Source organism: Siniperca chuatsi, linkage group LG9 (assembly GCF_020085105.1).
Source record: "Siniperca chuatsi isolate FFG_IHB_CAS linkage group LG9, ASM2008510v1, whole genome shotgun sequence".
Lineage (NCBI taxonomy): Eukaryota > Metazoa > Chordata > Actinopteri > Centrarchiformes > Sinipercidae > Siniperca > Siniperca chuatsi.
Window position 1 is genome coordinate 1,627,106 of NC_058050.1, and position 24,971 is coordinate 1,652,076.

Below are 24,971 nucleotides of genomic sequence, written 5' to 3' on the forward strand. Positions count from 1 at the left end.
TCTCATTCCTACTTACCTGTACATACCAAGACAATGTAGGCTGCAGTAAATACCGGACTTGCAGTAGGGTCCTCGTTTTAGTTTTACTTCACTTTATAGCTGAGATTCATTATTTGAGGCTTTGTTTACTATTTCTTATTAATATGTTGTTTGTTTTGTGATTTAAGTGACTTTGTAAACACTGCAAATTCCCATAAGGATTAATACTCTATGACAAAATGCACTTAGTGCTTAATACACTTATTTTGAAGGTAGACTCGTCCGACTTCCGGTTTAGCTTGCACTAACTCAGTGTAACTTCACAAGAGATCAGTGCAGACAGGTAAATTTACTTAAGTCTGCTAATTATAATAATTATATACAAATGAGCCAATAAATAACATTTGTTTTCGATCCTTTATAAACCACAAAGCAGCACAGATTCAGACATTTCGGGCTCATCCCTGTCTTTTATTTTTGTGTTTTCTTAAAAAACAAACAAACAAAAAAACAAACACATTTACAACTGAAATCACAGCCATATATAAATTACAACAGCAAACACAATTATCTATTTTAAATACACTCCTTTGCTCTGCGCTGACTAATCACTCAACCAAATAAAACCATCCTGCAAGACAAAAATCAATTCCCCTCTTCAATTTAACTGTGAATAAACTGCAGTCCAGTGCACGAACACACACACTGCGAGGGGGGAAAACACCCTCACTCTCACACAACCTTCACTCCTCAGCAGACAAAAACTCAACGGTCACATTCAAAACAAAAAAAATAAAACTCTTTTTCAACAGTAAACTTTGTTTAGTTTGAGTCGATATTTTCACGCAAAATGAGTTTGCAGATGTAGATTTGTTTTGCTCCAGGGCACCTGGCCGACTGACTGCTCCAATCACTGCATCACATGATATATACAACCCACTGATCGCAGCCGAGCACGCAGCTGACACTTCCTGTTTCCCCCATTTACGTTATTAGGAAATCACTCAGAGAGTCATTAAACCCGAACTGATCGATCAAAAAGAGACAGAAACGAATCTGTTCCTTTCCAGAGCGACTTCAACAGCAGCTGAAGAAGCTCTCGCCCTGTTACGGTGTTTGACTACACTTCTACATCACTGCAGTTGGTGTTGTGTTCCCGAACCTTAAAGAACAACATAAAAAGGTCACATCAGCATTTAAAAAAACGGCACAAATTTCCAGTGAAATCAATAAATTTCTCAGTATTTTTTCTTTACTGAAGTTCAGCGACGAGTAACTCAATTTTCTATTTGTTTTTTTTACTGTAAAGCATGAACAGAGTTATTATTAAGTCAAACGTCAGAATCTATGAGGTGGTTGTAAGGTTGCGGGTTCGAATCCCCACAACCCGCCTGCTGCTGCCCAGATGCCGCGGAGCAAGACGGTTTTAGTGGAGCTGCTGCTCAGTGAGCGACGGCAGGAGTGTCTGGTTTGGGACAACGAACACGACAAAGACTACGCGACAGAAAGTTGCAATCCATCCAATAATAATAATAATAATAATAATAATAATAATAATAATACTCCAGGTTACGATGCAGCTAGTTAGTCAGAACGCATTAGAATGACCTTGTTTCAGGATCCTGATCAATTTAACCGAAATCTAAAATCGTATCGCAGCCAGCGTTTAGGTTTTGTAGTGTTGATGAAATGATAAATGTCTGTATTTGAGCTGCAGGTACGTGCACGAGTCCACTTACTTGGTTTTCAGAGGCTTCAGCCGCACCCCATAGTCTTCATCGGCACATCATCGCGTGACCCAAGCGTGGAAGTTCGCTCCGTCCCGAGCCACTTTCTCTCGCCGATGAAGACCGTGAGATGCGGTCGAAAGCTCTGAAAAGCTGCTAAGTTTCTGTAGGTTTTAACCTTCACACCTTCGAAGAGCAAAAGCTGCGGTCGACTCGTCCGTTTGGAATTTATTTGAGCAGCGAAATAGGATTTCTGCTTAAACGTCTGAAAAGGGGTCTTCAGGTCTGATAACATTGAACAGCTTTGACTGTTTAAAAAAAAAAGATCCTGACTGTGATGTTTGTGATTATCGTTACATTCCACCTAAAAAGAAAATCAAGTGTATTTAACTAAACCCAAACCAGACACTTGCAGCTGAAAACTACGTGGGTCTACAAACACAGTGTCCATTAATCCCTCCTCAAGTTTCTCCTCATCTTTTCATTTTCTCCCTGAAGTTGAGACATTTTCTAAAACTCCCTTTAATTTACATCAAAAGGAAAAAAACCCATAAAACTATATAAAAAAAGAAATGGACATAGCCATAATCCTTGTCGCCATTTAGCAGCTGGGGACGTCATAACTGCTGATTAAAAAAAAATGTCCTTTAGCTGGAAGACTCACATTATTACACAAACTCTCCGGGTTTCATTAAATCATAAATAACTATCTACACTTTTTTTTTCTTCATATAATACAGATTTTACAATATTAGACCGAGGTCATAATCAGCAGTAAATGCAATAACGTGATGTTTTTACGTCATCTTAGTTTTCAATTTGTTTAAAAAGGACATTTTCTTACATTAATCAGAAGTTATAACGTCTCCAGCTGCTCAAAGGCCTTTATGCTTGTATGTTATCAGTTTTCTTCTCCCATCTTTCTGTCTGTTAAAAAAAGTCTCATCATCTTGTCTGAATTGAAGCCCCTCCCTCCGTCATCCTCCTGTCCAAAACAAGCCAAGATGGCGGCGCCCTTCACGTCCAGGCACGATTCTACTCTGAGGAAACAACCAGGTGGGAGCGGTTTCCGACCAAGCCGACGTCATACAACACTTCACAGTAGCTTGACGTTGCTGTGGCCTCCAGGTGAGTCCACCGGGTCCCGAAGAAGATCCAGATCCAAGCAGAGACGATGGGCGCCTCAGGGTGGCGTTGGCTTCCTGTTTGACGCAGATGGAAGACGGTTGTATCCTTTGAAACCTTTAATCAAACTGCCGCGATCCTGCTGGAAATGCCCGACAACCCTCTGAGCTGGTAAATCTTTGTGAAGAATCAATTCCACGGAGATAGTGGTTCCCAACCTGGGGGTCGGGGCCCCTCCATGAGGTCTCAAGGTAAATCTGAGGGGTCGCAAGAGGGGATGGGAAATATGAAAAACAAACAGTTTTGATACACAAACGTATCCAATCTTTGTATTTTATTGTGATATACTGGATAGATGAATTGCCATTTTGTCAGCAGCGAGTGACGTTTCCGTCCCGTCACCGTCACCTCCAGTGGACGCAGTGGACGCAGCGGTAGAGGGCGCCGGCAGCAGTCAACTCAGCGTTCGTCACGTCGATCAAAGGACTGTGTTGAGTTAAGAGCTGTTATTTCTCGAAGCTGACTCACGACAACCTGTACAGCCGCAAACATCTCATCCGCACCTGCCGCCATTTTTTGTGGCAGACTTTTCTGGCTCCGGCACGGAAAGACGACGTCCCTGTTCTTCATCCCGCCTCCAAAGCTCTGATTGGCTCCAACAGCTGTCAATGAGCACAACACCAGACGTGTTTGAACTGCTGGAAGAACTCGGAGATGTGGCGGTGATTAAGAAGTTTGGAACCCGGCTAAGACAACGATTAATTATTAGATGCAGGGTTTGTTTCCCTTTGTGTTCGGACGTGACCGACCGAAGGTGAACTTATTCTCTGACTGACGTTCTACAAATTTTGAGACTTAAGTGAATCTTTCAGAGTCGGAGTTCTGGATGAAGCCTTACGAGCCTCTTGTTCTGTTGCGTTTCCTGATTTGAAGGATGATCTCTGCGCCTTTTCAGTTCCAAAAGTCCAAAGCGTTAGTGAGCCACCGTAATCACATTGGAAAAAATTCAAAACCTTAAAATATGTTGTGGCTTCATATTAAAACTGACAGTCTTTGCCCTCTGGAAGATCAACAAGCAGAACAGGAGATCTGACGTTTCAGGGAGTGTGAAAGTCTCTGCTTCTTGTTTCGTTTCCTCGAGAGCTGAATGATGGATGGCTTCTGACTTTATTACTTCTTAAAAACCACTTCTTTAATTATGCTGGGAGAGATCAACTCTCAGTAGCTTCACATTGAGCTGCGGGAACACTGTCGGCCTTCTGCAAGATTCAGGGAGTTTGAAAGTCTCTGCTTCTTGTTCGTTTCCTTGACTGCTTGATAACGAACATTGATTTCTGACCTCATTTCCTTTGAGAAAGCTAACCACACGACGTTTCCTGGTGTTTGAAGTCTTCTTGAAGTCTGCAGCTTCTTTCTGGGTCGTGTTTGGAGCGTTTCATGGATGCTCTGCCCTTTTAACCTTTATTTGACCCTTTTCCTACTAAAATCCCAAATGTCTTCCTTGGTCACGCTGGTAAAAAGGTTAATCTGACGTCCTACAACGCTGTGATCAGATTCCTTTTGCTCTTCAAGTCCGATTTGAATCTTCTGGTTGTGTCTTTTATAAAAACATGGAAAAACAAAAAGTTAACACCAACACAGCTGATCCCTCTGGACATGCACGAACCCGAGCTTCCTTGCCTTCAGTCGATACAGCGCTCCTCGTAGATCTCGGCTCAGCGCGTTAACCCTTGTTGAGAGAAGTGTTTTGTTTCTGTACGAGCTCTTCAGTCCAGCTCAGCGCCGTCCGCTGCAGCCGGATCAACTTTCAGGATCTTTAATGGAGACAAAGAGCTGCTGGATTCACATCGACGAGGCAAACAGAGGTACAGAGGACAGGAAGGAGCGCGTCACTCCGACATCCACCGGGAGGCAGCAGAGAGGTGAAGAATACAAGCAGGTGAAGGCAGCAGGGATGCTGGGTTTGCCGTTTCTCCTCTTCCCCTCAAAGGGATGAATGCTGCAGGAGTCATCAGGGACGAGTGGCACATTTGGTTCCTGGATAATCAGCATTCGAGTGGCGGGTGGAAGCTGCGCCTGCAGTCGATGGCTTTGGGGCTGGGAGGCTGAGCTCGCTTCTTATGGAGCTCCTCTCGACCCAGAGTGCTGCTGAGCCGAGAGTACGCCGCCTTGTACTTTTTATCGAACGCAGCTGCAGGGAGAGAGAGAGAGAGAGAGCAAAGGATTATCATCAAGTATACTATAGTGATACATATAGTGATTTTTCCCATTAAAACTGGTGTCATTAACCTTAAAACTACCCAGTAACCTTTATTCTGTTTTTATAATGTAATATATTTATATTTTATACATCACGCCGGGGACACACAGGAGGCGGAAGCGCCGCAAAGCGCCACGCTAGGTCATTTCTCCTGCGAGCAGCGGCCTGGCCTTGACCAGAAGCCGGTCAACAAGCGATTCTGCTCTTTTCTAATCACAATAAGGAACTGATCTTTATAATAACCTCATGAGTTTATAACTCAAAGCTTTGTGTTTCTGCGGCGCGTTGCTTCCTCTGCAACAATGAAGTTAAAAGGATGGCCTTGTCTTGATCTCGCTCTCTGTTTAGAGACAACTGAAAAAAATGTGGAATAAGTACGTAATTTAAAAAACACAATCACAAACAGCAGTTTTACTATTTCTAATAGATCTAGTGGATGGGGAGATCTTGATATTTCATCGTGTGGGGGGGGGGGGGAAATCAAAGGGGTAATATCAATTTATATCGTTTCTAATAGATTATCAGTATGTTTTCTTGCCAGATTCGCATGCGGAAAAAATAGACCGGACGCCGAAACTATCGTAACCACGGAGCTCCGTACTCTGTCTGAACAACCCAATTGGTTAACACGAGCGGCGAAAGGAAGCGGGCAGCGCTTCGGGCTGCTTCAGGGCGCTTCCGCCTCCTGTGTGTCCCCGGCGTTATATTCTAATATATTGTATCATTGGTCAAACAAAGGAGCACCTTCAGAGGAAGACTCATCCCCCCACAATGCACCACAGGAAGTCATTCCTGCCTGTGGCCATCAGACTCTTTAACTCCTCCCTCTAAGTGTCAGTCTGTATGACCCGAAGTCACTAAACTGGACATTGATCATTACATTACATCTCTGCAATACTTGACATAATTGTGCAATATCCTGTGTTAATACTGCTGTGCAATATACTCTTTTAAATTCCCTATTTATTGATAGTGATATTTATTCATACCTCTATTACTGCTGTACAATATACCGTATTATTATCATCAACCGGTAAACACTTATTTTATTTTATACTTATACCCCCCGGTACTTAATTTATCTGACCTGTATTATAGTGTATTATATTTTTTGCTCAGTGCTTCTCTTCCTGTGTGCACTGACGTGACGTTGAGCTGCTGTAACAAAAGAGTTTCCCCTCGGGGATCAATAAAGTATCTCTGATTCTGATATAAACATAAATCCGTTGTATCCTTACCGACGTGGTCTTTGCCCATAGCTGCCAGTGTGAGGAAGAGGAACTCTCTGTACAAACTCCTGTCAAACACAAAACACACACACAACATTAAAGAATACATTCACATTTCACTTATTAAAATCTTGTAGGAGAACGTCTTCATTGTCTGGAAACAATCATTATACTTTGTTTATGTTTTAAAGGACCTCTGTCAAACTTTAAGCTGTACATTTACCTGGAATTACCTGGTTTCTTGTTGCTCACAATCTGGATTCAATGGTGCTAATAACCAATAACATTTACGTCTATAAATAACCAGCCCCCACCTCTGTGTCCAGGCGGAGCCCGGCTGTTTGGCCAGCGTGTCCAGGAAGAGGGTGACCGCTTTGTGCACCTCATTCATGCCGACCCACCGCAGCACCTCCTCCAGGAAGGACAGAGTGAACGGGTGGTTGTGTCTCCGCCAGCTGTAGCTTCTCATCGGGACGCCACCTGGTGGAAGAAGGGGAGGGGGGGGAAGCAGCGACAGGAAATAAATATTATAGCGTACGTATGTGGAATCTCATTAAAAAGTGAAATAGATCCAAACAGGTGAGGTTCTTGTTCCTGTGTATCAGTGTAGGCCGTGTCTTTGTCTTACTGTGGATCCTCCAGAGGATGTAGAGGGGGGGCCACTGGTCTGTGTCGGGGGTCAGGGTGTCCCAGAGGAGCCTCACCCTCACTGCCGAGTTCTCCAGCTGGGAAACACACAACACACATGACGAGAGAAAGAGAGCCTGTGGATCAGTGTGTTGTCTTTCATCTCACCCCACCTTACTTTATTTTATTGGCGTCATTCCCACAAATGTTGTCAAAAAGCTTCGGCTATTTCTGGTTTATCTCATTTTTCTGGCCTGAATAAAAAAAAAAAAAAAAAAAAAAAAAAAAAGCAATAACAGTTGGCATATCTGGACGTCAGTCTCCTAAAACATCAAACTGTCATTTAATGAGAGCTTTGATCTGACGTTTGAATTCACTGAAAATGTTTCGTTGTTTGTGTTTTAAATTGTGGTTCGAGCTGCTGTAGATAAGAAGACAGAAGATTCAAAGCCGTAGCTCTGCATCTCCGTTTTTATTTTGAAAGTCAACACCCGCTGGGAATCTAATATATCATCGTCTGTTTGTCCACTAAGCATTCTTTTGGGATTGTGAGTGCCTTTCTTTCCAGCCGTTTTAATATTTTTAGAGCTCTTTCAAACAAAGTTTTTTTGTGCAGCTGCCTCAACGTGCCTCAAGCTGAAACGAGCTCAACCTTTCCGCATCGAAATTTGGTACCTTTACGGTACCGATATGCTTCAGTACTACAGCCAATCTGATTGGCACAGTCATATGGATCTCATTAGGCTAACAAGAACAAGATGAAACAAAAGCTGACTGTGTGTAACCATTTAGCTGAGCGCAACGAGCCTACCAGCCCGACTTTTCAGAGGTGCACTTGTCAAAGTAACTTTTTTCCAATACAAAACACAGGACATGTCCCCGTACAGGATTAACAAAAACAGTAATGCTTTTTCTCTTTTTAAGCTGAAAACCAGGCCCTTTTTTTCTTTGTATGTGAAAATGTCTCTGTTTTGGAAACTAACTTTGCTGAACATTTATCAGTTAGCTAACCTGCCCACCAAAGTAAGACATCAATGTGGGGATGGAGGCCTGTTAACGGTCCTCTAAAATCCATCACACAGTGTCCAGGCGGCATCAGACTGTGGGCTACCTGCGTGAACTGGCTGACCAGTGGCGAGGCTCTGACCAGCTGCAGCAGGTTACTGGGCAGGCTGAGGCGCTGGAAGTACCAGACCAGGTTCCAGAAGATGATGGAGTGGTTGTCCAGGAACTGAGGCTGGGCCAGGACCGCCTCGCCCTCGTTCTCCAGCAGACTCTCCAGCTCCTTCCTCAGAACCAGGGGGCTCAGGTAGGCCACCGTCACCTGGGGAGCACCGGCCCCTGACGAACCCTGAGGGAGGGGGGTGTGTAGGAAGACGAAATTATATGAAAGCAAAACAACAGAAACTATTAATGGATTGTAATAAACCATTTAAAGTGTGTGTTACCGTGGTTGTTCTGCTGGTCTCGGAGTAGCTGCTGGTCTCGGAGCTGGAGTCTTCACTCAGACCGTTACACTGGTGTCGCAGGGAGGCTTCCTGGCCACTGGGGGGCCTGACTGCACTCTCCACCTCGTCCTCCACGTTCCAGTTGCTGCGCTCCGCGCTGAGAGAAGCGGACAAAGAGGAAGACTGGTGTAGCTAGTATTTAAACAGAACAGTTGGCTGCCGTTACAGTATCACTGGAGTTATTCTTTGATCCTTCCCACTAACGGGGCAACTAAAGTTGGTCCTGAGGGTGACACCAAAGGAAAGGCCATGTTGTTACCTAAATCTAAAGACCAGCTGTCCACCCTCTAGACCCTCTTGTGGACTTGGGACTCTCTGGACTCCGGGACTTGCAGACACACCTTGTCACCATTATAACGTCTAGTCTGCAAGGGTTCTGGGCCCACGAGGGATTTTATTTATTTTTAAAAATGTATATTATTATTATTATTATTATTATTATTATTATTATTATTGCTACTACTACTTCGTCACATCCGTAGTAGTAATAATAATCTGCTTCCCCAAGCGGACTCCACTTGAGGCCCCTTGCGGACTTGAAGATTTGTGGATTTGGACAGTCCTAAGAACTCTAGCATTATATCATGCTAACATTAGTATGCTGCCACTACAGAGAGCATGTTAACATGCATACTGACAGGTATTCTGTCACTTTTAGGGATAATTGTAATGAACTTAATTACTGTACAAGGAGAAATGTTGACCAGCTGGTGGCGCTGGAGAAACACTCAGAGGACTCAGCCTTTGGAAAGCATCGGCGTTGGAGTCTTTCTCTGGTGCAGCTCTACTTTACAACTTTTACTGGACAGAATGAATCAAATTCTCATAGTACAAACTTTCCTTTCACTGTGTTTGTCACACTTAGAATAATGTATTCATCATTTTACAACTGCTCCTTTTCTAATGATTGTGTGTGGAAAAAAAGTATTTCTTGGCCAGTCTGCGACCCATGATCCTGCAATACAGAGGGCGGCCGCTGCACAACAATCACCTCGCAGCCCAGCATCGGCCCTGGGGGTTGGTCTGTACCCAATTTCATGGGAATCCATCAAATAATTCTTGAGATACTTCGCTCTGGACCAAAGTGTCACACGTTTGGCGAGTCCAAACTAAAAACACGCCGCTAAAACGGCTACAGTTTTTCTCTCCCATGTAACGCACCACAGAGTATCAGCATCAAACCCGAAATGACGGATCCGGTTCACTGATGAAAGCCCGTACCTGCTGAGGGGTCCGAGGTCACAGATCTCAGCGTTTAGGAACGGGACGAAGGACGCGCAGCAGAACGGGCAGCACGAGTTCAGGTTGGAGTCGTCCGACGTCCAGCCGGCCATGATCTCCTCGTCATAAACCAACGAGTTACAGCTGCGACACAGTGAGCAGCTGGACATCAACACCTGGACACACGGAGGGGGGAGCGGGTGGGGAATGGCAATAATATTAATAAACCACCTTTCATACAAGAAATGCAGCTCAAAGTGCTTTACAGTAAAGAGATTACATGCACCGAGTGCTTCACATTAATGGAAAATAAAACCCACTTGATAACATCGACAACAGACCTATCTATGAACCACGCTAGCTGCTGCCGTCATTTCCTGACAAACCATTTACCTCAAGCCCCGTCCCCTCTTGATTGGCGTCCCAGGACCTGCGCAGAGGATAGGCTGGACTGGGCGTGTCCGCCAAGTCGAGGTCACTTCCTACAGACAACGAACTCTGAGACAAGACAACGTGGAACCAGATTATTTAAGTAACAGTCTAAACATCACCACGAGAAGTACTAGACTACATGATTCTGTTTAACAAACATTAGGGTCGGGGGGGGAAATAATCACATAGGAATCACAATTCTTCTACGATTTCAAGTGAATTTTTGTTCATTTATTTTTTTAAATTCATGTGAAATTATATTTAAAAAAAGAGATGCATCCTATTTTAATCTGTGCAACAATATCTTATTTGTATGTTTTAACAACTGAAGTTGCTGAGACACAAAATAAGTTTTTCTATTTTTGTATATTGTGTTTTTATTTTGTATGTGGAAATCTTACCAGGGCTGCTGTGTTATCTGAGAGTTACAGTGTTTTCATTATTATTCACATCATTTCATTATTCTCAAGACTGTTTCCAAATATTGCAGTTAACTTAATATATATGTTTCCATTCAGTGGCCTAGACACGAGTGAACAGGCCCTTTACCATTTGTTGAAATCAGAATCGATTTTTTAATTTGAGAATCAATTCTAAAATCAAATTGAATTGTGAGATTTGCAAACATTCCCGTCCCTTACATACGTGTTACCCTTTTACATAGAAATCAATATCTAAGAGCAAAGACGAAGTCGAACCTCTGAGGTAGCGGTGACCAGCCTCTCCTTGGCTTTCAGCAGTGTTTCAGCCACTTGGGCTTTCCTGGACTGCCTCTGTTCACACAGTCTTCGTCCTAACCCTCCTCGCCGGTCGTCCACGCTGGCGGCTCGTCGAACAGACACTCGGTTTTTGGTCGGAGTGAGAAGCTGCTGGAGTTTCCCTGCCAGGCCTCCTCGGCTCGGGGAGGAGACGTTGTTGTAGTTTTCGTCTACAACCTTATGACTGCCGGCCGAGTCACGCGTTCCTACAGGTCTGCAGGTCAAAGGGCAAACGATGAATGATGTGAGGTGTACAGAACTACGCCAGGGTCAGAGGATACAGTGCCGGTGTAGATTATATTAAACTATTCCAATGTCATTATTCCCGCTGAGAAATGAAAACAGACTGACCTGCCGTCTCTCTCTGCCGGCTGGCAGCTGCAGTCCGGCTCGGAGTCGGCCGTCTCTGCACACTCTTTGTAGAAGGTGGAGAGGCAGACCTGACTCCGCCGAACCAGGACACCGCCGGGGGGCGCTGGAGGCGGGGTGGATGTGTCTCTGCGTCCCATCGGAGGTTTACGGGAGACGCCGTCACCGCAGCCGTTGGTACCTTCGTTACGGAGGACGGACTTCTTCTTCTCTGTGGGACAGAAAAGAGAGAGGAGTTCGAAAGACTGCTGGATGCGATTGTACAGCAGAAACTCATAAATAACACGTAACATTTTGTGACTCTACATTTGAAATGTATACTAAGGAGCTCTCAGGGTGAACGCTAGAGGCAATGTGGAGGTAAAAAAAAAAAACCAGCTGATCGTTCTCATACTTTCAGGGATTGTGCTTTAATTTTATCATATTGGCGAGAGATTGCTCGAGAGAATAAAATATTTGGAATAGAAGTTGATTTCTCCGTAGTTACATTATACCTGGGCCCTGATAAACCAATGGCACATGATGTGTAGAATAGAAAGAAATGGCTGCAAGTAAACCCTCCAATAAAAGATGACTGGATTGCAATTGTCAATTTATTAAACTGTATGTAGTATCTGACCTTTAACTGAAGACTACGAGGTGAAAAATATATAAAATACTGGGTAAAACTATATATATATATATATATATATATATATATATATATATATATATATATATATATATATATATATATATATATATATAGTGAGTGTGAGAGCCACAGCCGGACTGAAGGACAGCACAGAGGCACTCATCATGGCTGCACAGGAGCAGGCCCTGAGCAATAGAGGCCCAGATCTACCACACCAGACAAGACCCAAGGTGTAGGCTGTGCAAAGAGGCCCCTGAGACAATCCAGCACATAACTGCAGGGTGTAAGATGCTGGCATAGTGTACAGGAACATCTGCACTGAGTATGGGCTGGAAACCCCGAGGTCAAAGTGGGAAACACCTCCAAAGGTGGTAGAGAACGACCGAGCCAAGATCCTGTGGGACTTCCAGATCCAGACTGACAGAATGGTAATGGCGAACCAGCCTGACATCGTGGTGGTGGACAAACAGCAGAGGAAAGCCGTTGTGGTTGACGTGGCAATACCAAGTGATGGCAACATCAGGAGAAAGGAACATGAGAAACTAGAGAAGTACCAAGGGCTCAGAGAAGAGCTGGAGAAGGCCTGGAAGGTGAAGGCGACAGTGATGCCCGTGGTCATCGGAGCACTCGGGGCAGTGACCCCCAAACTGGAGGAGCGGCTACAGCAGATCCCTGGAAGAACACCAGACATCTCGGTCCAGAAGAGTGCAGTACTGGGAACAGCAAAGATACTGCGCAGAACCCTCAAGCTCCCAGGCCTCTGGTAGAGGACCCGAGCTCGAAGGATGAGACCACCCGCGGAGGGTGAAGGACCAAGGTTTTTTTTTGTGCCTACAAGTAGTAACGCATTAAATGTCAATTAAAGATCCTGTTCATGTCATTGTCAAGAAGAATGAACCTCCTGCACAAGAGGTTTAATAAAAACAAAAGAGAGGAGGAGAAATTCAGCTAAAAACACATTTAGAGGAAAAGTAGAAAATTCCTGACTTTGGCGCCATCCAGTGGTGATATCGGCAGAAGAGGCCGCGGCAGACAGCGATAGAAAGCGTGTGGCGAGACAATGAAGGTGAGGAAGAGGACGTAAGCTTGTCTCTTACTGTCAGTGGATGTCTTCATGCTGTTCAGACTGTTGCTCTTCACCAGTGAACCCGTCAGAGACTCATGACTGGAGCTTTCAGACAGACCGCTCCAACTGGACTGACGAATCAGAGAGGAGTGGGGGCGGGGCCTCTGGTCGGGGTACGCCATCGCTTCTTTTAAAGTAAAAAGATCAAACAGAATAACTTAAATTATGATTATTTTCTCTGGTTTTATCTTAAAAATTCGAGCTACAGCATGACTCAGAAAAATCCCCCCCCCCTTTATGACAAATTTATTCAGAAAAATACTAAAAATGTAATTATCTCATTATATTTACAGGTTTGATGTTGAGATGACATTTATAATCACACTCTTCTGGAGTTATTTTGTAAACAGACACCATGATGACAAATAATATCCTTCTCAATTGTGCGGGAAATATTTATTGAATATTTTCTGACCTCCCCGCGACCCCACTGAGCCGCTCTTCTGGCGCTGTTTGATTGGCTGTCTGAAATGGGCCACAGCCAGCAGGACGTTCCTCAGCTTGGCCCAGCGGAGACGTCCACCCTGACTGGTGGAGGGCCACTTGCTCTCCAGCACTGCCTGAGGACAGAGGACATCTGATTCAATCACATTTCTCTGTATTAATGCAAACGCCCATCCATTCACTGACGTGTTTCTCTGCAGCATCCCTGACTTCAGTGTTTTTTTTATACTGATACGTAAAACTGTAAAGACGTATGGAGCCCCTTAAACTGACAAAAGGCAGTAAAAGGTTCAGACGAGTCAAAAATATAGTTAAATAATAATAATATTCCTATAACCTCCAAGTATTTGGTCAAAAAAAGAGGGAAAAAAAGTATTTTACTCTGATTTTTATCTCTCACTAGTCACTTTATTTCCCAGTTATCTTATTTTTTGGTTGTTGGCAGACGTGTAATCAGTTATCTATTCCCTCTTTCCTCTCCACATTTCCAATTTTCCTCATGCTTGCAGGATAACTGGATGAGTGTGTCCAGGGCAAGCGCGTGTGTGTGTGTGTGTGTGTGTGTGTGTGTGTGTGTGTGTTCGGACCTTGTTGTAGTATCCGTAGGTGATGGTGTTGGGTGTGATTCCAGCCTTCTTCATCTCCAGCAAGACTCGAACAGCGAGGACGGGCTGACCGTACTGACCGCACAGCTGCATCAGGATCCTGTAACACACCTGAAACACACACACACACACACACACACACCATCATGCACTCGCACACTGTGGCTTCCTAATGTCCCCTTTCCTAACCTGTACCCACTGTCTCCGGTCCTGCTTTGGGGAGGAGTTCCTGGAACTAAATGTGGGCTCTGCTCAGGAGGTGGAACTAAATCCAAGTTCCAGGTACTTTCAATGACTTCACACCACAACAAGGCTTTTACTGTCTGTTATTGTCTTGTAAAGTGCGTTTGAGTACCTTTTCAAGCGCTCGATTATCATTATTATTATTATTATTATCATTATTATCATTATTATTGTTGTTATTGTGTCCAGGCTTCATAGTGGATAGAAGGACATTTGGAGAAGAGCTGGAGTCAGCTGTTAGAAACCAAAAGGTGGGCCAGAAGATTTCTCAGTGATTGAAAACACAGACAAACAGTGCTGCAGAAGATTAAAAACATGTATAGAAAAATAAAGCATCTCCACGCTGCAGTGAAGCAGGCCGAAAAATTCGATGAGCACCATTTTGGCAGCGCTGTCTCCTTTTTAATGACATAAACCTGAAACATCCCTGTTTGCTAAATAAAGTGAAGCACAAGGAGAAACCTTGTACCAAAGACTCAAAGTTCAGGTTACAGGTTGTTATGTTCCTGCAGTGGAAAAGGGCTCAAATATGTCTATCTGGGTTGCAGGTTCAACATTATCCGAGGGCCTCAAAAATGTAACTGTTTGTTTTAAAATTTTGTATTACGTTTCATCCGATTTCGATTTCCCTTCTGTGTGTATCTTCTGTATTTCTGATGATTTCTCTTGCCTGTATTCCCGAGCTTTACCTCATGTATTGTAGTAAACTCAGCTTTAAAAAACAAAACACTGAACTCTTCAGACGACAAATTTCCAAAACTCTGTCCAATAAATGAGCTATTTGTGCGTCATGTCACTATGTTGTCACATACAGTGCCTAGCAAACAACCGATGATACTACTCTCTCTTAAAAAGGGTCGCTCTGAAACGCAGGAGCTGATTCTTACTTGTACAATATGCAGAAGGAAAAGAAATTCAGAAATAACAGCAGCATAAGTCTTTTAGGTCCTAAAATGCAATAAAGTTGACCAAAATAACAAAAAACAAACAAACACCCAGAACATCACTGTGGCAGTGACCTTTGACCCAGTCAACTCACCTCATCCGGCAGCACCACCTTGCGATTCTCCATGTGTTTGAGGACGTCGTACGCCGTGTGCAGCGCGCGCACCTTTGCGCTCTCCGCCCGAACAAAGGTGGGCAGGTAGATGAACCAGAGGCCGTAACAGTGACCCAGGAGGCACTTAGACCACATGTCCGGCACCGCCGAGTACTTCTGAGCTCGCTTCTGGGCCAACTTGATCTCCTGGGAGGCAGAAGACGTTACATCACATCAGATGCTGAAGGTGAACATGATAAGATACCTTCTTTGTTTCCTGAACATTTCTTTATCGCACAACGCTCTTTACTCAAAATGTGCAGACATCATCAGATGTAATGTTTTTAAACAAAGCAGCGTGAGGAGGAGGATCTGTTGCTGTGTGAAAAACAAAAGATAAAAAGGTTAAAAAACGTTCCACTTAGGAATAAGTGGTTTAAATAACCCGGTTAAACTCTTTCAGAGATCTGAAAATAACTTCTGTAGGTGACGTTTTCACCCCAAACCCACTCATATTCACACAGTCTGTGGCTTCTGAATATTGGATGAGCAGTGAAAAATTGATAATGATTCATTAAAATGAAATGATACACAGTAAGACTGTTAAAACAAGGTTCCTCCTCCGTTCTTCATTCAGGGAAAACTGGGTCAGAATGTAAAACCAGAGTGTAGCGTAAGTACTGATCCATAAACCACACGCCTGAAACTCTAAATTTCATAATGACATTGACTGTATTTCATGTGGTCTGCTCTGACTGATACTCCCTCCTCTTAGGCCCCGTTCACACTGCAGGCAAAAGTGGCCCAAATGCGATTTTGTTTTGGGGTCAAGTGACCAGGTCAGACTTCTTCAGAGGTAGTGTGAACACTCAAATCTTGCCCAGATCTGATTTTTTCCAAATTAGATTTAGACACATACATATGTGGTCCTGAATCAGACCCAGATCTGATTTTTTTCAATGCGGCCGCAGTGTAAACAACCAAGGCGGATTTGATGCGACTTTTATGTCAATCTACGTCGACATTTGTCACAATTATGTGCCGGCGAGTCAGCCCCAGACACAACAGACGCAGACAGTAACATTAAAAACTTGACTAGATATGGAGAACAGCGATGGAGCGAGTCAATGGAGGGAGAGTGAGGTGTTAGACCTAATTAGTACATGGGGAGATACTTCAATTCAAGCTAAACTAGAAAGATCCTACCGTAACCGCTCCGTTTTTTGAAAAATAGCACACGAAATGGAAGAACGGGGACACAGAAGAACGTGGCTTCAGTGCCAAAGGAAGTTGAAGAGTCTTAAAAGTAAATTTAAAGAAGCAAATGATTCTAACAACTGAAGAGGTCGTGGTCGCATCACCTGCCCATTTTATAACGAGATTAGCCGTGTTATGGGCGATAAACCCAGCTGTCAGCCGTTGGAGCTGCTGGATAGCTACGAAGCAGGTGAAGAGGAGCCTGAAACTCCGAGGAGTTCGGCAGACAGCCTGGATATAGAGGCGAGACAGGTACGTTTTCAGTCTTGACATACATAGCCTACGCATATACTGTAGAAAGAGACCTGGCAATGCCAAACAGGTTACCCATCGTGCGGTAACTGACCCCCGTTGCCAGCCAATACAGCCCAACTCCTACATGTTTCCGCACAGAGATGGGTCGCCTAAATTGAGTGTCCTGTCGTAGGAGTCTTGAGGAGAGGCGCTGACAGAGATAATCAAAAGTTGCCCTCGACATCCGAAAGTTTGCAAAAAAACAGCGTCTCAGTGAAACTCTTCACATCACATTCCCACCACTCCTGGCTTCGTCTACGCATCCACACAGACCTCTGTAGTGAATTTGCAGCCATAAACCCGCAAAAGGCCAAAATAACCAATTTTGCTCTCTTTCTCTTCGTTCTTCTCCTCTTCAGCACCTGCTCATTAATGTTACGGCTTCCATTACACAAACATTTTGAAATAAAAGCGAAAATGCTTACTTCCTCCATAACCTCCCGAACTTTAGCGCAACAGCGTGCTGCGTCTGATGTCATTGTTATTGTTCTTTTGCGCATGCGGGTTAGTTTGAAACCTCAAACAGTTCACACTGGAATCAGATATAGGCCACATTTTAAAAGGTAATGTGAACAGCCAAACAAAAAATCAGATCTGAGCAAAAAATCAGAATTGAGCATTAAGACTTGCGGTGTGAACGGGGCCTAAGTAAGGTCAACATCAGCGCAGATATTGATCTGAGTATCTGAACATACTGAGTATCTGTCGACACAGAGCGCAAGAGTTACAGTGCATCCTTAGCGTACTCTGATATCAGCTCCATAAAGCCTGACATGCCGATGTGTCAAAAAATGCCTGGATCAGACCTGATCCTGATCCTGACCCGATCCTGATCCTGTAAACAGCCCCACTTTCTACCCAGCTGTACACTAGCTCATTATATTTCCATGGGACAAAGATAATCAACACATAAAATCTGGTCTTACTGCAACCAACTTCAGGTCTGTTGCTGTTGGTATTAATACAGCTTACAGACTTGGCCGGATCGGGCTTTATATTGCAGATGTAAATCCATCACAAAATGCTTGAAATGGCCTCAGTCCCGACCCTCCAGATCGGCTCAGGACATCCTCACTTTCTACCCAACTGTTCACTATCGTCAAACGGGACGAACACGAAAGATCTGCTTTTAACTCTTAACTTAAACTGACTTACGGTCATTGTTTCTCTCAACATTGTTGTAGATACAAACTCTTGTTAATCGAACTCTGGAACACAAGCTAGTCAGGCTAATAATATCAAGCTAATTGATTCACTGGACTTTTTCCCAAATCAGCCAATCAAAAAAAAAGTGTAACATTTGGAAAAAGGCAAAGTTTGCTGATAGGTTGGACTTCAGAAGAAAAGAGTTATTATTCAAAGAACAACATTATTCAGCGTGGGGGCATTTTATACTTCAGTTTAAAGTGAGACTAACTTTGGGCACAGTGGCTACATGAGACATTTAGGGGATAATGGTAAATTCTAAAATCGTAGTGTAAACAGTAGCACAAGAAGAGAGGAATTATAAAAATCAGCCAAAACTAATTTGTCAGTTATACAACAATATCTAGCTAATGTTTGCCAACAGTAGCTACCAAAAGCTGCCGGTCATACCAGACCTAACGTTGAACTGGGAAAGACTGTGTTAAAGTTTTTATTTCTAAGAGGAAGAATGCGTTAATTCTTATTTCAAAAGTTACATAGTCTTAATTAAAAACAGAGAAGTAGAAAGCGTCTGTAGGTCGAAGTCCAGACATTTAATCTTATCCAACGCCAAAACTTATGAGATCACTTCTGCTGTGAATATTTTTAAATGCTGTGTGCTGTCGTACCTGTTTTGTGCGTCGGGGGGCGGGACTACTGGGGGCGCTGCCCTTAGCAGGGACCCGGAGCTGGTCCTGGGGCCGGTCAAAGAGCTCTGGCTTCAGTGTGGGGAAGGTTTCATAACTGGACGCATGAAACAAGGAAAAACAGCATCCTGTCAGCACATTTACCAGGGATATGTTGTGTTGCAGTTTAAGACCTTTCTGACTTCAGACCCTGTGGCTCTGTACCTGTAGAGGGCGGGACACTCCGACCCGTCAGGTTCCTGAGGTTCTTCAGGAGGCATGATGAAGACTGTGTGTTCTCCGCCGTGAGTCTCATCCAGATCGATCAGCCTCACCTCCTCCGGCTTCTCCACGTCCACCTGGAGACAAACAACACACCAACAATAAATATAATGATTAGACATTTCTTTATTATGTTAAAAATGATTCTGATTTTTATTTTTCTTGGCTTAAAGTGGAGATCATTTTCTTCATGGAAACATCCATTTAACATCATGGAACTGCAGTACAGAACCCAAATTCTAGACCTTGGGAACAGTAGTTTTACAAAATAATCTTATCTCAAGGCCCTTTAACTAGCTTTTTCCAGGACTTTCAACCGCATCCCAAAGGGAGCTTTGCTGATGAAGGCTGTGGGATACAGCAGAAAGCTCCACAAAATGTAAAAAGCTAGATGTTGCCTTTGACCACCGATATGAGACTGAAAATACCGCCATGTTATTCCTGCAGCTGCTTCACAGTAACACAGATTTTGGCTTGTACTGTGAAAACACTGCAGGAAGCTGCGAGTGATGATCGGTGAGATGGTGAATGACAGTCGTGGTTCTGACCTTTTGGACGCACTCGTCAAAGAACTCGAGGCAGGCGTGCCGGTCGCTGACGAAGGAGCACTCCTCGATGAACTGAGTGAACATCTGAGTCCTCGTCAGCTGACTGTAGAACTTCTGCTGCGTTCGATCCCGAGACTTCAGGAAACCTGCAGGGAGAGTGGATTCATCGATCAAAGCCAGACACAGCCGTGGTTTGAGATTTCTCTTCCGCTGTGACTGTGGTTTGATGCATAATGACGTGACTGTGTATACGAGCGTCCTGTTCCTCCCACTGTAAAGAAAGATTTGTCACCAGAGCCCACAGTTTTCTGCCCTGCTTGCAGCGAGGCCTACTGGAAGATTTGTTTAGATTTTTTCCCTGACTATTGATTGTTGCTGTTCATTGTCATTAGTGTATACCTGAGGCCTGTGTCTTAATGCCCGCATGCAAAACAAATTTCCTCCTGTATTGTAATAAAAGTTGAAGTTGGTGCCGCTGTTGGTCCGTTTGTCTGCCCATGATTTGGTCCACAACACGCTACGGCATCTCAGTCAAATCTGGCCATATTTCCATGTAATTTGCTGTAGACATTCAAAAGGATGAATCTAAAAAAAAACAGTTTTAAAGACACCCTGAGCATTTTTAGTAGCTCCACCATCAGAACAAAATCTACACTTGCACTAAGAAACATCAAAATCTAACTGGCATCGCATCCATGCTCCGAAGAGAGAAGAAGCCTTTCCATTTTAGCTCCACTACTGTTTAGGCTCAAAGAAAAGCTAAATCAAGAATACTTAAATCATGATTTTTCTTATTCTGTCCATGTTACGACTTAACTTTAACTTTTTCCTGTGTGCACTGACGTAAAAAGGGAGCTGCTGTAACAAAGAGTTTCCCTTCGGGGATCAATAAAGTGTTTCTGATTCTGATTAAACGGCCATAAACTTGTTGTTGCTGGTGGTTCGTGGGAGTCTGGAAGAGGGGAGTCTCATTGTTTTCAAGTTGCGCCAGGGTTTCCCCTAGGCTGGGGCGTAACAGTCCAACGCTAACAATAATAATAATTAGGTTTTAATAACGTTGCTGCCTCCAGGGTGCACTAGTGAGAGTTTAGACTTTAAGTTTGTTATTAGTCAGATCAACAGCCAAAAACTCCACGACGTTCCTTTTATTAGGATTTGTTTGAGCTATGACCAACAAATATTTGGCATTTTAACTTAATAACTGGTGAAATCAAATAGTTATAATCAGGGGCGGGCATTATGGCTGAATCCAATGCCACAATATCCGACACCAAACTCTCGAAAGGCTTTAAGTATAGGTTGCTCTGAATCATTCGTTTGGACAATAGAAAATTGTTGCAAAATAACACGATAAGATCACACATCATCATGATACGATTAAGCTGAAAAGTGTTAAACAGTAATGATATTAAATTATAGCCCAGCCCTAATTATAATCAGTTAATTTTTGGTCATTTCAGCTCCAGTGCACAAGCGCACGCACACAAATACACTCCCTCCGTCAGCGCTCACCCTGCAGGTTGAACAGGGAGCTGCAGTCGGTGGTGGTGTCCGATGGTGCCTGGGTGATGGGCAGCAGGAAGGTCCGGTATCCTCGCAGCAGGCAGCTCATGAAGCGAAGGAACGCCTCCTGGATCTCCAGCTCCAGCTGCTTCTGACTCCTGTAGATCTGATCGTAGTCAGTCAACAGGAACTCCAACGTCGCCTCCTCCTGACCGGGAGTGCAAACTGCAGCGGCGAGGAGAGAAGAGGAAAATACAGCAGAGGTTACATTTAATTTTAATTATCAAATGAAATCAAAAAACATTCTCTGCTAAGAGGAAGTGAGTCTGTATAAGATTCAATTATCTATATTTATGTGTGATATATTTAATGTTTTAAAATGCATGGACACAGCAAATAACTGTTGAGGAATGTTAAACATAAAATGCGTGTTACAATATTTGATTAACAGTACTACAGTTTTGTTTTCCTTCGCTGTAGTCTCTGAAGCACTCTCGTTACTTTATTTTGAAAAGCTGTCTGTCAATCATGTGACGAGAGCTGTCACTCACTCTTCTCCAGGGTCTTGTGGAGGTTGGTGAGGGTGTTGAACAGGGTCTTGCCGTGCTTCCTGGGTAACGATCGCCATGACAACGGCTTCTTGTCCTCCAACCTGAGACACGGGAAGATGGTGAGTGGCTTTTTGCCTTTCTTTGATAGGAACAGCTGAATAGAGACAGGAAATGTGGGAGAGAGAGGGGATTGACATGCAGCAAAGGGCCGCGGGTTGGATTCGAACCCGGGGCGCTGCGGTGAGGACTCAGACTTGTATATTGGGCCCACGCTCTACAGGGGCGAGTGGCAGTTTTATGGACTGATAGTTTTCAAACGTTTTATCATATCAGGTTTAACCTATGTTTCGGTAAAATCCAAAGATTGTGTTTCACTTCAACTTAATGATTGGTAAAACAAGTTTGAGGCAGAACTTACATTTTATTATAGACTAACTTCAATACATTTACACGTTTAGCTAGTTACTAGTTCTGCTTTCTGTTATGATGCACAGTGACAGGCCTGTATAAAATGCCCGATGTGATAAGTTGAGTAATATCTGTATTTGATGCTTGAAAATATTGTTCTAAACAAGGTGGCCTACTTTTAAAAGTGAATCAAATGCGTGTTCTGTGTTGATTGTGAAGATAAATCCCCAGATTCAGAGACAGGTTTGTTGTCCTCTGCACGCTGATAAGGCAAAGCGCAGACAGCACCTTGATGGATGACCCATGACACACATGAAAGCCAGTTTTTAATTTTTATAGTTTCCTAAGGGTATAGTGGTGAAATACAGCCGACTTTCTGATTCAGGTATTTTGTGGATTATTACAAAAAATATGAAATAAGTTATGTGTTGGCGTCCAGGTCGATATGATGAACCTCTTCCACATGTGATCTGCGCTGTCTTTGAGTTTCTACATTCACTGTGCGTTTCATGCCTCTGTATACATCTGTATGTGGCGAAGCACGATGGCGCAGAAAGCCCGGTGTAGAGATGCACTCACTGAAAGATGGTGTTGGTGTCCAGGTCGACACACACCACATCAGTGGGGGGGTCGTACAGGTCAAAGTAGCTGGAGTGGACGCCCACGATGAAGGGCATCGGCGCCAGAAGCACGTCGGCCATCTGCAGCGGACACAGAGGGATGTAGGGACAGAGCCAGCGCAGGGGGAAACTCATCTGGAGAGACAGACCGAGAGAGAGATTATTAAATAGACCTAATTAAATACAGTCAGCACGTAGAGGTCTGTGTGTGTGTGTGTGTGTGTGTGTGTGTGTGTGTGTGTGTGTGTGTAAGTCTTACGGAGACAAGGGCCTCGCTGACGGAGGTGAGGACGTCGGGGCGGAGCGAGTGCAGCAGCAGTTTGTGTTCAGTGAGGACGGCGAGCAGCAGCGTGCAGGCGTTTTCTGGACCGAGGTTCTGCAGCAGCTTCAGGAAGCTTGCACCGCTGCCACACACACACACGCACACGTTATAGTTCATAAACAGGACGCCAGCCAGTTTATTTAAGATTTTAAATAACAGCGACACTTTTACTGTGCGTTCAGGCTAACTTTCAGTGTGTGCACATGCACTTAGTGGTGGGCGATACGACAATATGTGAGGTATAAATAGATATAAACGTGTAACCTGTTTTGTCATTTTCTATATACCGTAATATGCACGGTTACTATTTCTGTAACATCTCTGTTGACAATGTTCCCGATCAATGAGCAGGACTGATTTATGTTCATGCTGGATTTGTGTGTGATTTTTGCAGCAATGTGAACAAATACCTTGATTTGTCAGGTATTTAATATTCTGGATTAGCCCAAAACAGATATTCCCAACTAGTTATTTTATCAATGAACAGGTTCTCATAATCAAGAAAATTCACTGTAGCACGCAAGATATTGATATGATATAAAATTACATGTACTGTGATTAAAGATTTGATCCATTTCACCCACAACTTCATGCAAAAACACATCTCTCAAAACATTTCCTTGCTGTAAGTTAAAATATAATAATAAAGCTCAATGACAAAAAAAAGTCATGATAACGCTGAAATAACTGAAAAAAAATAATACTGGGCGTGGCGGGTAAATTAAAGCCATGAGCTAACTTATCAGTTTTAATCTTTAAATCTTTTTTTTTTTTTTTGAGTATTCACTCTTGTTTATTTATAGATAAACAACTTCATATTTTACAGAACCACCGAACCCCCCAAACCCTTGTGTGTTTAGGACAAAATAAACTTCCACTTATAGATGAAATCTAGCTCTTGCTCCTATCGAGGTTGAATTAACTTATCGTGAGTCCCTTTGGACAAAAGCATCGACTTAAATGATTGTTAAGCGCCGCAGTACTGCGGCAGTAAACTGACCTGAGTGGGAGTGGAGAGGAGACCGGCTGGCAGAGCAGCAGGTTGTCATACGGAGACAGCTGGAAGATACAGTCGGGGTTATACAGAATACACACACGAGGATGGGATCTTTTGTTTGGCTTTAAGTGATTTGAGAAGTAATTAGTTATCTAATTTACAACATGGGACTTGTTTTCAAGAGTTTTGGCTATTGTTCCTTCAGTTATGAGAAGATTTTAATCACCAACTTTATCCCTGGAAGATGATTATAAATGAAACAGATACATCCCACAGGGGGGAGCACCACGAGCTGTCAGACAGGTTTTAAACAAATCTACAGTTTATGTAAACCACGTGTCGGGTAGTGAAGGGGAAACTCAAATGTCTGTTTAGCTGAACCAGGAAGATCTGCTGAACGTACGCTGGGTGATATGTCCACATGTGTTTTCACTTTCAAAACAGCAGATTTGATACCTGCATGAAACTGCTGTTTGTTTGTAATCTCCTCGTGTTGTTTCACTGATTGAGTCAGTTGTTGTAAAGCTGAAGTTGGTGAGTAAAATGTCGTTATAACTGACTTGAATGATGACCAAAAAGTTATCTTTAAAATTTCAGCTTGACACACAAACACAAAATTGCCAACTCAATTGTCACCCATGATGATAACATCATCCACCTGCATGCAGCTGAGTGAAATCACATCTGAACCCGGTAGATCATCAGTGAATTATTTTATTATTGAAAGAATTATGTCAAGAAATTTGCCCGCTAATTGGAAGCGATCAATAAAAAGGACTGCTTCTGATTGGGAACAGTTACCCTGTTCAGGCTGCGACCAGATCATCACCTACATCCTGTTGAAGGAGGAAGTGAAGGATTAAAGTCAGAAGAAATAAAATTCTGTGCTGTCTTCCTCTGATCCTGTTTTTATAAACCTGTGATGTTTTACGTCAAATATATTTTCTTCTTTACTGTGTTCAGCTGTTTCTGCAAATTGTCAAAAAACAAAACTCTGTCATCAGGGAATTTTCCTAACACCTTGAAAACTGCAGCCATCAAGTCTCTTAAAG

At 43.4% G+C, this 24,971-nt stretch overlaps 1 protein-coding gene across 3 annotated transcripts in view; it reads right to left on the reverse strand.

Moving 5' to 3' along the window:
- Positions 1–425: 425 nt before the first annotated feature.
- LOC122881857 (DENN domain-containing protein 4B-like) overlaps positions 426–24,971 on the reverse strand; it is a 57,424-nt gene continuing 32,878 nt past the window's right edge. For all 3 annotated transcript variants that reach the window (XM_044208530.1, XM_044208531.1, XM_044208529.1), the window contains exons 8-29: positions 23,923–23,981; positions 22,860–23,004; positions 22,560–22,735; positions 21,573–21,673; positions 21,031–21,246; positions 19,519–19,664; positions 18,914–19,047; positions 18,692–18,806; positions 15,327–15,533; positions 14,027–14,155; positions 13,411–13,555; positions 12,967–13,122; positions 11,218–11,446; positions 10,807–11,080; positions 10,070–10,174; positions 9,677–9,852; positions 8,396–8,552; positions 8,059–8,298; positions 6,949–7,045; positions 6,635–6,800; positions 6,330–6,388; positions 426–5,022 (exon numbers count right to left, since the gene is read on the reverse strand). In XM_044208530.1, the coding sequence (XP_044064465.1) occupies positions 4,877–5,022; positions 6,330–6,388; positions 6,635–6,800; positions 6,949–7,045; positions 8,059–8,298; positions 8,396–8,552; positions 9,677–9,852; positions 10,070–10,174; positions 10,807–11,080; positions 11,218–11,446; positions 12,967–13,122; positions 13,411–13,555; positions 14,027–14,155; positions 15,327–15,533; positions 18,692–18,806; positions 18,914–19,047; positions 19,519–19,664; positions 21,031–21,246; positions 21,573–21,673; positions 22,560–22,735; positions 22,860–23,004; positions 23,923–23,981 (3,378 nt within the window). In that variant the 3' untranslated portion in view covers positions 426–4,876. The remainder of the gene's footprint in view (positions 5,023–6,329; positions 6,389–6,634; positions 6,801–6,948; positions 7,046–8,058; positions 8,299–8,395; positions 8,553–9,676; positions 9,853–10,069; positions 10,175–10,806; positions 11,081–11,217; positions 11,447–12,966; positions 13,123–13,410; positions 13,556–14,026; positions 14,156–15,326; positions 15,534–18,691; positions 18,807–18,913; positions 19,048–19,518; positions 19,665–21,030; positions 21,247–21,572; positions 21,674–22,559; positions 22,736–22,859; positions 23,005–23,922; positions 23,982–24,971) is intronic.